Here is a 14,925-nt window from a genome sequence, read left to right on the forward strand (position 1 = left end):
TCCCCCTCCTGTCTGTCCATCTGTCCATGGCTTTCCAGCCATCCCCATCCTCCTCTCTTTCCCTCTGTCTCGCTCCCTCCTCCCTCCTCCAGTTCTCCCCCCTCTTTCTCTGGTGCCTCTCCGCTTGCACCTCTCCTTCTCTCTCTTCCTTCCCATCCCTTAGTCCTGCCCTCACACCTCCCTCTTTTGAGCGTTTGCCTTCCTGCTGCTCGTTTGCCTCCTTACTCCCTTCGGTTCCCTCCTTTCCCTCTTTGGTCTTTCTGGTCTCCACTCTTCCAGTCTGTCTTTCTCTGGGGTTTTTTTCCTGTGTCCTTTTGTGTGCCTCCTTTTCTGTCTGTCTGTCTCTCCATCTACAACCTCCCCCCTTCTCTTTCTCTCTGCGTCCGTCCTTTTCCCTTTGCTCACCTCCTCCGGGTCTCCCCTCTGGGCCTCCTGCCGCCCGCGCTCCCGTCTCCCCTGGGGGAGCGCCCTTCTGGCTCCGGGGTCCCCACTCCCTCCCGCCTTCAGGCGGGAAGCGGGGGACGGCGGGGGGCCCTCGGCGGGCCGTCGTGCTTTCTTTCTTCCTCCCGCCCTCGCACTCCCCCCACCCACGGGGCTTCAGCCCACCCCGCCCCATGCTGCGGCCCCGCCAGGCTCTGGGAGCTTCGCTCCGCCCGGGCTGCGGGGAGGGGGCGCCCCGCGCCGGCCGCATAAGTTACTTTGCAAAAAAGGCAGGGGGGGGCGCGGGGCCGCGCGGGCTGTGGCCCTCCCGACGGCGCGGGGCTGGGGGCCCGCCCGGGACCCTGCCGCCGCCGCCGAGCGCCCGCCACCCACCGGCTCAGGGCTTACCTGGGAGCCCGCTGCCCCCCGCCAGCCGCCCGCGCGCGCCCAGGGCGAGCAGCACACACAAGTGCCAGCGCACGGCCGCCGCGCCCATGCTCACTGCGGGCCGGGCCGTGCGTGCGGGCGTGCGGGGCGCGAGGACCCCACCGACCGGCCGCTCGGCGAGCGCTCGCAGCTGCTGGTTCCGCGGCCAACGCTTGGGCTCCCAGTCTCCGAGCCGGCGCGGCTGACGAGCTGACAGCCGCGCGCTCATTGGCCCGCTGCTACCGGGGGCGGGGCTCCGTGAGCGGCCGGCCAATGGGGGCCGGCCTCCAGCCAGCGGGGGGGAGGGGAAGGGAGGGGCGGGGCGGGGCGGGGCGGGGGGTCGGGCCGGGCGTCTGGGGGCGCCCCCTCCCCTCGGGGCGGGCGGCAGGTGGGGGGTAGGGGCCGGATCACTCGGCCGTGGGGTACGCGGTCTAGGCCAGGCTGGCGCTGCCTCTGAGGCTTCTCCCTCCCTCTGTCCCTGGATCACCGCCCCCCCCACCCGCGCCCCCCAGCCCCTGTCGTCGAGGGTGGCAGCTCCTTTGGGGGCAGTACCCATCAACCCAGAAGCGCGCGCGCGCACACACACACACACACACACACACACACGGGAGAGGAGGGGGCCTGCCAACCCTCCCTTGGAGGTCGAGAAAGGCCCAGCGGCATCCATTTGTAGTGAAAGAAACGCAAACCGCTCAAAGCAGAATTGCCTGTTTGTCCATTCGGTAATGTTTATTGAGCACCTACTGTGTGCCAGTCCCTGGCAATGCAGCAGCGAAGAAGCCAGACAGGAAAAAGTCCTGAAGATCGTTTTAAAAATTTACGTTCAAAACATTGTAAAGCAATTATATTCCAATAAAGATGTTAAAAAAACAAACAAAAAACCCACAAATGAACTATTTACCACTCCCCAAAGGACAATGGCCTACAAGTGTGCTTGTCATAGGACTGCCGCAGGGTCCACGTCTGGAGGGGCGCCAGGAAAACTCCGTGTCTGCTTTGTGGTCAGTCCTGGCCAGCGCAGCCCATCTTGGGGCTGACCGCTTACCCAGCAAAGTTTGATGCCCACCACCGCCCCCAGCCCCAGAATGCAAGGCCTAGGGCCTCCGAGTGCCAGAGCCCGCGGGATAGTGGGCTGGGGGCAGGCAGAGCAAGCATCAGGTCATTCCACCCAAGAATTGCTCTGGCCTGGCCTGGAGTCTACACCTGACTCCTTTGGGACTCAGACCTGAGACCCCTGCCTGGGAGGTGAGGCTGGAAATAAATGGCCCTTCTCAGCCCCAGGCAGAACGCTTTAAGGGAAGAAAGTTCAGCAAACCCCAAGGCCCATCTCCTTGACAACCACTAATAAGAGCTCCTTTTTTCTTCTCCTGCTCTCCAAGCCTGCCTGAAAGACAAGACTTTCCTCTTTTTGTCCACTCTGCTTGCACCAGTCCACACCCAACTTTCCTCTCCCCACCAGCTCCCATCCTGCCCCCCAACACACACACACACACACACACACTCACATACACCCTCCCACACACACCCTCAGGCATACATGTTCTCACTCATACACACACTCATATACATCCTCACAGACACATACCCTCACACACACACACTTCAAGCACGTAGCCTCTCACACACAGACACATGACCACACACACACTCACACAACCTTCTGTAGGCAGTCTCTGCAGCCCTGGAAAGTTGAATTTGTCCAGCCACCTTGCTCCCCATCTGACTTCATATCACAAACAGCTTGTGGCACTGGCCTGCTGGTTGAGGCAAGGGGTCCCCCACATGCAGAGAGGGCCAGCCTTACCCCCCATCACACCAGACATTTCCTTCCATGTGGTTGCTCCGGCTGGTGGCTTAATTTGGGAGACCCTGTTATCAGGCTTTATTTTGCCCTCCTCCCAGTGGTGTGGCTTCGGGTTTCTGGGGGAGAAAGCTCTTGCTCCTTAGGTAACAGGACAAGAAAGGTGAGTTGGGGCAGGAGGGCAGGTCCTTTCAGGGGCTCTAACCAACTAGAAATAATGCCCTTTAATGTGCTTGTTCGGCAGGGGGCCCCTCACCCCTGGCCAGGTGCCTCCCAAGCTTGACGGTAGCAGGGGATTCTTCTTCCAGGCTCTGTCCCCCCAGATCAAGGAGGAAATGGAAGCAGGGTGGTGGCCTGTTAGACTGTGACCCCCCAGATCCCGGAGGCAGTTCTCACTCACTCACACCAAGTCCAGTCCCTAGCCTGCCCCTTCAGGGCATGCAGAGAAAAAGTGGTTCCTTCCAGGAGGAGATCATGGTCTGGGCTGAGGAGTCAGGGAGCAGATGAGGAGAGGGCTGGAGACACACACTCAGAAGCCCCCCAGGTATGCACTGAAGGAGGTGGCAGAGAAAGAGGTGGTCACTTCCGCCCCAGGGGTGGTCAGGGAGGGCTCCCAGGGCACATGACCCTAGAATTGGGCACCAAGTATGAGTAGGAGATTTCCGAGATGGACAAAACCACGTGCAAGGTCTGAGGGAGAGAAGGTGGGGGCCTAGGAGTGGATGTCCTCAAAGCATCTCGCAAACTGTTAAGTGCTGCACGTGGGTGATGGTGGCATGGAAGACAGCTGCTCACAGAGACTGTGGTGTCTGTGCAGCCAGAATGGGCTGGTGGGGTGAGATCCCGTTTGTCTGGACTCCAGCCAGGGGTGTCTCACAGCCTCTGGAAACTGAGCTAGGCAAGTGGAGGCCCAGGCATGAATCAGACAGTCGCTCTGGGAGGGAACATTCCATGGCTCCCCATCACCTTCCAAAGAACCCGTGAACATTTTGTGGGACACCCTTTGCCCTCCCCAGCGGTCCTCTCCTTGACAAACCACTGGCAAAGATGGTCTCACAGACATCTTGCTTTCACACCTCCAAGCCTTTGCCCACGTGCCTCCCTCTGCCAGGATCACCCTCACTTCCCTTCTTCACGAGGCTCACCCCTCCTCTTCTGCCCACCCCTGCCCCCAGGCAGGGTGTAGGGTCCCCTCTGGGCTCCGACAGACCCTGGGGCTTCCCCATCAGAGTCCAGCTCACCCTGGGTTTCACATCGTTTCTTCCCAGACTGGGGGTTCCCAAAAGTGGGGCTCACAGCTGATCCATGTCTGGAGTCACAGCTCCCAGCTGGGACCTAAGAAATGATTGTTGAATAAATGAATGAATGGACAAAGAAGCAAGACAGATATCACTTAACTGAGAATTCATATTATTCCAGGGAGTGCATAAAGATTCTTTGGCTATTTGATGCGACCTTGGGGAATGAATCCAGCTGCCCACTCTCTCCTGGGCACCTCTATTCTCTGTGCCTCTGAGTTGGCCAGCAGGACCACTGTCCTCCGAGGCCCTTTGGGTCCCCCTGCTGACACCTCGCAGAGGTCTGAGGAGCAGGAGAGGGGAGAGGAGGAAAGGAGCACTTCTGTTCCTTCCAGGCACACAGCCTCTGCCACCCCGACTCCAGCCTGCTGACCCCAGTCTTCAGCATAAGAAGACCTTACTTTTTTTTATTTCCTCAGGAAGAATTCTCTTGATTAAAGACAGTTGTTCTTTAAAAACAGAAAGTTCTTTGAGAAAATATAGTTCTCTGCAGGCATGAAATGTCATTACAGGGATGTGAAGGCTTCATCTTGATGACTTTAGATGCTTTTGTCATCCTCTCCTATTAAAAATGAACCTTCATAATAATACCGCTTCGTGTTTGCTCACAAAGACCTCCAAGGCTAGTTTTTTTGTGTGTGATCGCTGGGTGACCATGGGCCCCACAGGTCAGGTTCCTTGGCTCGAGCCCCTACTTGTCAAATGAGGGTCTCAGTCCCCAGGAGTCCTGGACACCTCCAGCTCACGTTCCAGACTCCTCTGAAATGACCTTCCTGAGATTCAGCACTCAGGGAATTCTGACCTACTGTCTGCCTCTTTCCCCAATTATAACAACAGATACCACGTAGGGAGTGTCCCTGTGTACCCAGCACTGTGCTCAGATGTCCTGTGCGTTACATCATTTATCCTGAGAGGTAGAAACTGCTACCACCCCCACCTTACACCTGAAAAAACGTAGACTCAGGCCGCTTGCTGGGACCACAGAGCCAGCCAGTGGCAGACGTGGGATCCGAACCCAGTCTGTGCGACTCCCAAAGACGTGCTCCAAGCCATTACCGCTAATAAAACCCACCTGAAGGGTGTTAGGGTGCTCCTCCATGTAATGCACAAAGTGTTACTTTTTTGGTTTTGATATTGAGAAAAGTGGTTTTTACATAGTGGCCAAATGTAACAGTTCGCAATTCATATGGTTGATTTGAGGTACTACCCAGTTTTATGCTCCCTATCTTTCTAACAGGTCCACCCCCCCAACCCATCTAGGATGGCAATACTTCACTCTAGGATACTGGGAGGGGTTGAGTAGAAGTGGGAAGCGGGGAGGACGTGACATACACACGTACCCCTACCCATCCCCTCAGGGGTGTATGTATGGAACTGACTCAAGCAGCAAGGCCATAGACGCATCCACAGCAAAAGCTGCAAATGAATCCTGGAGACATCCCAGCTTCACAGAGGCGGAAGCCTCAACACAGCCCCGCAGGTCTCCTGCCCCATGGACGTGTCCACCAGAGCCCCTCAGGCACCTCAAACTCACCAACTGGGCCCTCAGCTCCTTCTGCCCAAGCCTGCTCCTCTGAGGGCTCCCTGCCTTGGGGCTGGCATCTCGCCCCGCTCCCCGCCCCACCCACAAAGCCCTGTCAATACCACATAAGCTCTCTCCTCCATTCCCTGGGCCGCTGACTTTGTTGAGATGACACCAGCTCTCATCCACATGACTCCACAGAGGCTCAAACCCATACCCACCAGGGTAGCTGGAGCTGGTGCTCAAAGACAGACCTGACCTCTCCTGTCCTTGCTGCCTACAGGACAAAGTCCACTCGAGACCGTGGGAGATGGGTCCACCCTCTGCCTGGTAAAGCCCCATGCTTCCCCTCTGCTCCATGCTGCCTCACACCTCTGAGCCACAGCTCACGCTGTTCCCTTCTCTCACAATGCCCTTCCCCATCCCTGTGCCTGGCAGACCACACTCAAGGCCCAGGAGCTCTGTCCTCACAGCCCACCTCCTGCTCAGGGCCTTGGGGAGTGAATCCAGCTGCCCACTTTCTCCTGGCCACCTCCATGCTCTGCCCCGAGGGGAAGTTGGGCCAGCCAGCAGGACTGCCATCCTCAGATGCCCAGAATGGGTGACCTGGGGCCCTTGATCCTGCGTGATTCCCCACCAGGGGCACTGGTTCAGCTTTGAAACCTGGAACTTAGTTAGTAGATCTTTTGGTTAGTAGATCTGTCTTTCACTTAGGTCAGATGATGCAGTGTGCAGGTTAGTTAGACTTCCTGGTCACCGAGTCTCCCTTCCAGACCTCAACCCAAGGCTTCAGTGGTGAACAGGTGGCTCTGGCTTGGCCATTCATTGTATTTCATGCCCCTGGCCACAAACTTGGTCCAGGCAAGGGCATGTGACTAAGCCAAGCCAATCAGATGTCTTCCCTGGGATTCTCTAAGTGGGGCTGGTGGGGGTGTGTCTACTTTCCTATGTGGGCATGGAGCAGTAAGGATGGATGTCAGAATTGCCTGTCGCTGTGGTTCTACCATGGCGTGGACAGCTGGCCTGAGAGAATGGATCAGTCAGAGAGAAGCAGAGGGAAGATATGGGGAAGGAAAGAGAAGAGAGAGAGGGTAGAGAAAAGGAGGGGAGGGGAAAGGAGACACCTGACAGTGTTCAAGGCCCTGGATGCGTGATCCCTTCTGCTCTTAAGACAGTTGTGCTGGCTTCTGTCTCTTACAAACAAAATAGTCCTGCTTAATCAAAGCACAGGGTTGGGGGGTGTCTCCATGATGTGACACCATTTACAAATAGGTGTGCCAGGCCTTGTTCTAAACACTACATATATTAATTCATGAAACCTCACAACCACCCCATGAGGTAGGCGTTATTATCCTCATTTACAGGTGTGGAACGTAACACAGAGCGGTTAAGCGACTTGCCCAAGGTCATACGGCAGAGCCAGGAATGAATGAATGAATGAATGAATGGGAAGTGTTACCCTTGGTCACCCAGCCAATCAGAGTCAGGATGAGAGAAGCTGTGTGCTCTTGATTCCCTGTCCAGGCTTCCTTGATCCTCCCTCTGTCCTGTAGTTTTAGGTGTTCAGCGATGGGGTAGAGGGAGAGAACGGAGGCTTGGCAAATCAGGACCTAAATCCCTGCTCTGCTACTTACCTGCTCTGTGGCCTTGGGCAAGCCACTGCACCTCTCTGTGCCTCAGTATCTTCACCCGTAAACTTGAGCTAAGCATGCCTACCTCGCCGAGTAGGCATGCGAATCTCATAAGATCACACGTGTATAGTGCTGGGCACAGAGTGGGCATTGCCACCCATAGCAGCCAGGCAGTTCATTCATTCAGAGGATGTTTACTGATCAACTGCTTCATGCCAGACTCTGTTCTAGGTGTTGGGGATACAACAGTGAGTAGGTCAGACATTCTCTGCTTTCGGGGAGCTCACAGTCCATTCAAGGGCGCAGACAATAAGAAACAAGAAAGAAAAGCCTAAGGTGGTGAAAAAGGCAGTGCAGAGAAACTAAAGAGGGTGGTAGGATCAGCTGATGGTGGGGTGCGGGGGCCATGCAGATGGGGGCGATCAGCCATGATCTCCCAGAGCTGGTACCTGCATCAGGACCTGAATATCAAAGATGCCAAGGTGGGAGGGGGTGTGTGGGAGAGTGGTTGGAAGTCTGTCTTAGAGAGTCATGGAGTGGACCTGATCTCCAAAAGCTCTTAGAATCTTTTTTTTTTTTTTTAAGCTACAGTGGAGCTTATTCCAAGTCCCCTGCACCAGGATAACTTAACAAGCATCATGGGCACGTGGAGGTGTGTGTGTGGGGGGGTAGAAATGCGGGGCGTGTGCCCCAAATGCAGGCCCGAGTGTGCCCTCACCACATGCCCTGCAAAGGCTGATTTGTGCAAGAACAAAAACTAACATCTTTTCCAATTTGAAAAGTCATATTTGCCCGATACAGAAAAAAAATCCTGAAAGGATGACAATTAACTTTCTGCTGTATTTCCTTCCAGCCTTTTTTCTATGAGCATACACACAGAATTTTATCTTAAAAAGATAAAATTAAGATCATGTTACACACACAGCACATTTTTCTGACCTCTATGTTTGTTTTTAAATTTTCCTTTAATTATTTTTATAGAGGCATACTTTACATACAACAAAATGCACCATTTTAAGTGCACAGTTCATTGAGTTTTTAAAAACGTTTTGTTAGTGGTAAAATACACATAACATAAAATTTACCATTTTAGCCATTTTCAAGTGTGCAGTTCAGTGACATTAATTAAGTCCATTCACATTGTTGTACAGCCATCACCATCATCCATCTCCAGAATGCTTTCATCATCCCCAACTGTAACTCTGTACCCATTAAACTCTAACTCCCAAAAAACTCTAATTTTCCCCTCTCCCCAGCCCCTGGGAGCCACCATTCATACTTTCTGTCTCTATGAATTTAGTATCTCATATAAGTGGAATTATACAATATCGGTCCTTTTGTGTCTAGCTTATTTCGCTTAGCATAATTTTTTCAAAGTTCACCCCTTGTTGTAATATGTGTCACAATTTTATTCCTATATAAGGCTGAATGATATTCTATTCCATGTATAGATCACATTTTGTTTACCTGTTCATCTGTGGATGGACATTTGGGTTTCCACTTTTGACTATTGTGAATAATGCTGCTGTGACATCAGTATAGAATTATTGGTTCAGGTCCCTAATTTCAACTCTTTGGACTATATACTTATAAGTGGAATTGCTGAATCATATTGTAATTCTATGTTTCATTTTTTGAGAAACTGCCATACTGTATTCCACAGTTGCTGCACCATTGAATGAGTTTTGACAAATGCACACAACTGTGTAATTTCCACCACAAATCAAGGTAGAGAACATTTACAGCACTCCCCAAATTTCCACTTGCCATTCTTATCAATTGCCCCAAACCCCCCTCCAACTCAGGCAATCACTGGTCTGATGTCTCTGACTATGGATTAATTTTTCCTATTCTAAAACTATATGAATGGAATCACGCCTAATGACGTACTCTTTTGTCTGACTTCTTTTGTTCAGCATGCTTTTCAAGTTTTATTCAACACATTCAGCTCTGCAACCTGCTTTCTCTTATCTCATTCAAATGAATAAGAATTACATCTTCTTTCAGGATTGACTTTTTAATAAGCTATGTAATATTCCATTGCAGAGTTTCAACATAATTTATTTAACCAGTCTAAGCTGATTCTAATTTTTTGCTGTTATAAACGACACTGAGTGGAACATCCTTGTATCAATCTTTGCTTGCTTCTCTGATCATTGCTTTGCAATAAATCCATGGAGGTGGAGTAATGGGGTAGAAGGGAACCAACAGTTTTTGTCTTCTTATACCTGTTGCCAGATTGCTTCTCAGAAAGGGGTTACTGTGTACTATCAACTTCACCTCTTAAGTATCTCTTGAACCTGTGGACCCCTCTCCATCTCCTCAATCTCCTCAGCCCTTTAGGGTCACTACCTGGCATTCTTCCCAGTGACACTGCCCACGGAGGCCACCTGCCTGAGCTGCAAGCATCTCTAAAAACCTAAGCCCAACACAGTCCTCCAAGGAGGCAGAACCATCAGGAAGCCAAGCAAGGGATTCATGGCTGTAGACAGGGCAGGAGCCTTAATACTAGGTACAGAGTGGGGGCTCCGGAATGAATTAGGGGGTCACTAGTTTTCTTCCCTCCCTTCTGTTCTCAGTGCCCAGCAAGTGGTCTGGCAGGGCAGGCACTGAAAATAGGCATGGCAGTGGAGACATTTGCCTGGAATCCCCTCACACATTTTCTCCTGAGCTAATTGGTGGCACAGATAACAGACAATCAGGAGGCGATGATGCTGGTCAGCGACATCCCAGGGCGGGTCTCCCAGGATCCCGAAAGACGTCAAGGGCTCTTGGCCCAGAGATCCACGGCTTTCCTATCCTCTGGGGACTTGACCCAGTTTGCCATTTCAGTGGAACATGCCAGCCCTTCTCTGGTCCTAGGCCTAGTCTAGTTCAACTCCAAGAATGTCCCCAATGCAAAGGAGGAAGAGCTTGTGTCACCATGATAAAGGTCTCCTCACAGCCACCCACGCCAGGCTGCAGACGGACGCAGCTCCCACGCACAATGAGCCATTGTGGTTTTCTTGCCTGACACCCTTATCTTCTAGGACTGTTGGGGGAGTGAAGGACACTGGCCCGAGAGAGAAAGAGCTTGACCAGGGAGTTTGGACTCTCTGGCTCTGCCCCAAGGTCAGCAATGTTCTTTGACAGCTAGCCTCCCTGGGCAAAGTGGGGCGATATTGACAATGGGCATTTGTGCAGGACTTTATCAGACTCATTCACACCCATCATCTTGTTTGATCCTCAAAGGCTGAGGTCACATGTCTCATAACCTCTGTTTTGTAGGTAGAGAACCTGAGTCCAAGAAAAGGAAGTACTCCCTGCTGTAGACTTGCATTGGTCCCACCTAAATTGCTAGAGAAAGGAAAAGAGTTACTTAGTTGCTGTGCTATTGCCCAAAAGAGACAGAGGAGGAGTTATTTCCTTTAGAAAGAAATTTACTGGGGATTCCCTGGCGGTCCAGTGGTTAGGACTCCACGTTTTCACTGTTGAGGGCCTAGGTCTGATCCCTCGTTTGGGAACTAAGATCCTGCAAGTCGTGTGGCATGGCCAAAACAAACACACAAACAAAACAACAACAACTAAAACACAAAACAAAAAGAAAGAAAGAAAAAAATGTACTAAGCAATGACTCCTGGCGCTGGACACGAGGGACACAGGAAGAGACCTGGCCCCTGCTCATGACAAGCTCAGGCAGGAGAGGGAGACCCTGGCACATGAATTCCGCAGGAAGCAGCCAAGATTCCAGCCAGAGGGCCCTGCCTCTCATATCCACCCTTGTTCCTCTTTGCTGTACTGCAAGTCTCCTGCAACCGACCGCACAAACTGCTTTTAGACCTGAGTGGACACAACAATGTAACCAGCTGTGTGTCCTCAGGGAAGTTCCTCAGTCTCTCTGAGTTTCAGCTTCCCTGTATGTAAAATGAGAATAAGAAGCTCTCAGGCTTCCCTGGTGGCGCAGTGGTTGAGAGTCCACCTGCCGATGCAGGGGACATGGGTTTGTGCCCCGGTCCAGGAAGATCCCACATGCCACGGAGCGGCTGGGCCCATGAGCCATGGCCGCTGAGCCTGCACGTCCGGAGCCTGTGCTCCGCAACGGGAGAGGCCACAACAGTGAGAGGCCCGTGTACCGTTAAAAACAAACAAACAAACAAACAAAAAACATATATAAACTTTAGGATAAAGTAAGGGTCAAAAAACATATATAGAGCAAAGTGTAGGGAGTGCCAGCTTGGCAGGATGAGGAGTATGGCTTAGAGTTAGTTGGTTGGGACAGAAGAGGGCTCTGGATAACTTAAACCACACAAGCTGTATTGGAAAGAGGTGGCTACCTTACTGAAAAAAAGAAAGGATAACCTAAAACATAGCCTCAGAAGAAACAGGACCAAGGCAGCTTCGGGATTCAGGTAGCAGGAGCTGGGGCTATGCTTTCCAAGTCCAGGATGAATCAGCTTCAATGAGTCTCTGTCTCTGAGTCAAGGTTCAAGTTCCCAGGAGTGAGTCCAGTGGGTCAAGCTAGGGTAGTGTGCCCACCTTGGCTGGGGTGGTTTGGATGCCTGGTCTGATGAGCCCACTAGACTGTAGGCTACGAGAGGTTGGGGAGTTTCCAAAGGAGGTGCCCTAGCCAGATTGCAGGCACAGCAGATGTCTGCTCTAGGAGAGAAGGAAGAATAAAGGAAAACTCTGCTGAGAACCTCCTGTGTGTCTCCACGAGGGCTTCTTGGAGGAGGTGACATTGACACTAGGCCTAGAGGAGCAAGAAGAATGCCACCCTCCAAGGGCATGGGGGATAGGGGAAGTGATGCTGTTCTCTGCGATCATGGTGTACCCAGGAAGGACTTGCTGAAGGATGCCACTTCACCTGAGCTTAAGAGACAGTGGCATTTTTGGCAGTGCTTTCCCTGCCAAACCAATGACTGGGCATTAACTTCCTCTTTGGGATTCTGGTCCTGAATAATCAATCCCATAGAACTCAGTGAGAAGAAAGTCCTGTAATTACCATCAAACCACTGCTTTTGTTTGGGTGACATTCTGTTAGAGCAACATGCTCTCAGGCATTCAACAGACATTTGCAAAGCACCCATTATATGCCGAGTGCTATTCTGGGCACAGCTTCTACCCAGCAGGAGCTTAGAGTCTAGTTGGGGTTAGAAGTGAGTAGATAGTTACTTCTCAGAGAGACATCTGAGGTCTGTACAAGGTGCTATTTTAAGATAAGAGGGGGTAGACATCAACTCAGCAGGTCTGGTTGGGCGAGGAGAGGGCAGGTGTGAGGGTAAAATTTCACAGAAGAGGTAAGTAGGGTTTTGTAGGATGAATAGGAGTTCAACAGGTGGCTGGCACACTAAGAGCACTCCAAATAGAGGAACAGGGGCAAAACATCCTGGGAAGCAGAGGAAACTGCAACTAGTTTGGTGGGCCTGGAGACAAAGGTGTGGAGCAGAGGGAGGCCAGTCTGGTTGCCCAGGCTATGAGTTTATCCTGGAGGCAGTGGGGCACCACGGGAGGGTTCAAGGCAAGGGAATGACATGGCAGATTTGTGTTCTAGAAAGATCCCTCTGGCCTGGGTGGGACGCTGTGAATAGGGTTACGGCATTTGTTTCACCCCACCCAGAGTCTTCTCTGCAGGTGGCTTTCTCTGAGAGCAAAAGCCTGCTACTCTGGGAGCCCAGGGTCAAATCCACTTGGGAACTACCTCACTGTCCATACACCCCATCCTCTTGGAGAGTTGTCCCAGCTCTTAGCATATTGAAGTCTCTGGGAGATCCTGCAGCAGAGCCATCCCATGTCTTTGCTTGGCCGGGTGTGCCCCACATTGATTTGATCACATTCCCTCACCTCCTTTATATTAATCATGCAGCAACTGTTAAGATTCTTTGCAACACTCTTTGAGAAACAGCCTAGACCCTTTCTGATCCCAAGGATTTGAAAAAACTGGTTTCAGGTAAACCTTGGGGGCCTCACCACTGTGGACCCCAGAGCCTCTAATATCTGCTCCTCCCCTGCCTTAGGTAACAGAAATCCAATTCCAGGGGCTCCCCTTTGAAACTGGAGAAAGAGCTGGGAGAATGCAGTGAGGACTAGGGCTGGTCACGCTTTCTGTGGGTACCATTCACTAAGTTCTTAAAACCAGCCAGCTGTTCACAACCTTGCTTCGTTCACAGAACACCCTTGCCAGGAAGGCGTGACTATCCTCATTTTACAGATGGCAAAACCGAGGCTTGGAGAGGTGAAGTGAGGAGTTCAGAAACGGGGTGTAGGGAGGGGAAGGGGCTCAGACCAATCCCAAGCTCCTTGTGGCCAAGAGAATGAATTCTTAATGGACTAGAGTAAATGGGCAAAGGATGTGAATAAGAGGAGGAGGAGAAACAGAGGAGGAACTCCTAAAGGACAGAGTATTTCCAGGGGGGGGGGAAAGTGTAGCTTCACTCCTATCAAAGGGGCCAACTAGGTCAATGGGATTGGCAAAAAAGACAAAGATCAGTAACATCCGTGCTGGAGAGGCTGTCGGGAGATAGCCTTGGACACTATCGTGGGAGGTAAGTTGGATCAGAGCTTACGGAAGGCTTCTCCGTCAAAATTTTGAATGCTCTTTCCTTACCTCTAGGGTGGGGGATTGAGTGGGAGGGCACACACGGGAGCGTGCCGGGGGTGCTGGAAATGTTCTATATTTTGGTCTGGGTGGGACTACAGAGATATATACCTGTGTCAAATGTATTGAGCTGAGAAAGATTAGTGCATATTATGCACATTACTCCATGTATTGTATAAAAAGGAAAAACAAAATAAAACGCAAAACTACCTTTGATCAACAATTGCCCATCCAGGAATCTCTGCAGAAATATTTGCTCATGGATGGAGATAGCTATTCAAGGATGTTCAGGACACAATCATTAGTAACAAGGAAAACTTGAAAACAACCCGAATGCCTTTCAGTAGGGGAAGGGTGGAGTAAATTATGGAACAAACACAACAGAATATTAATATGCAGCCATTAAAGAGCATCTGGGGAAAAAAAATGTTCCTGCTACATTGTGACAAAAGCAAGTTTTAAAACAAGATCTGTGATCCTGCGTTTGCAAAAGCACAGAAACTAAAAATCCCTTTCTGTTTGTGTGTGTACTTTTAAAGTCTCAAAAAGTGACATCCAAATGTGAACAGCAGTTTCCACCAGGGAGTGGGATTAGGAAGTGCCACTGGGAACTTTTACTTTTTCCTGTGTATCCATCATGTGCCATGGAGTTGTTTTGCAATTGGCATTCACGACTTTTGCAATTAAAAAAAGAAAAACCCATGAAAATAAAATCAATTGGTAGAGGTGCCTGGCACATAGAAGGTGCTCACTAAATATCTGTTGAAGGAAGGGCTTCAACTGTCCTTGGGCTGCGGTGCCTTCTTGCTCAGACTGTCCGCTCCCACCCGGGTGGGCCCGACAAGCCTGATCCTGTCTGGGTGCCCAGCCTCCACCACGTCCCGTACCCCCGACCCTGCCACCGTCTCTCAGGGCCTCGGGATGTTCCTGGAACGGATTTTAAGGGAAGCTTAAAGCCAGTGGCCACACTTCCCTGGGGGCACTGCTCTAGGGCCAGAGCTCTGCTTGGTTGGCCCCAATTTTTATTTGTGGGGAGATTAAGAAAAAATAAAATAAAACATTTAAAGCAACCCAGCCCTCCTTTCCAAGTCCACTGTGGGTGAACTGTGGGGCTTCAGGCGGCCCCAGCCGGCAGAATCGCCGGCCACAAAACAAACACACGGATCACGGGGACAGAAACACCTTCTGCGTGGCCCCTCCTCCCGCGCTGTCACTCAGCTTCCGCGCCGCCCCCTCCCCTGCCAAGCGGCCGG

At 51.7% G+C, this 14,925-nt stretch overlaps 1 protein-coding gene across 3 annotated transcripts in view; it reads right to left on the reverse strand.

Annotated features, from left to right (window-relative positions):
- SCUBE1 (signal peptide, CUB domain and EGF like domain containing 1) overlaps positions 1-931 on the reverse strand; it is a gene marked incomplete at its 5' end in the record, with an annotated part of 129,954 nt that extends 129,023 nt beyond the window's left edge. For 2 of the 3 annotated variants that reach the window (XM_082636316.1, XM_082636315.1), the window contains one exon: positions 829-916. In XM_082636316.1, coding sequence (XP_082492442.1) covers positions 829-916 — 88 coding nt within the window. Of the gene's footprint in view, positions 1-828 lie in introns of all 3 variants that reach the window. The other variant, XM_082636314.1, reaches the window with a different exon arrangement.
- Between the last annotated feature and the right edge of the window lie 13,994 nt (positions 932-14,925).

Source organism: Mesoplodon mirus (genome assembly GCF_964341445.2).
Source record: "Mesoplodon mirus genome assembly, chromosome: 11".
Lineage (NCBI taxonomy): Eukaryota > Metazoa > Chordata > Mammalia > Artiodactyla > Ziphiidae > Mesoplodon > Mesoplodon mirus.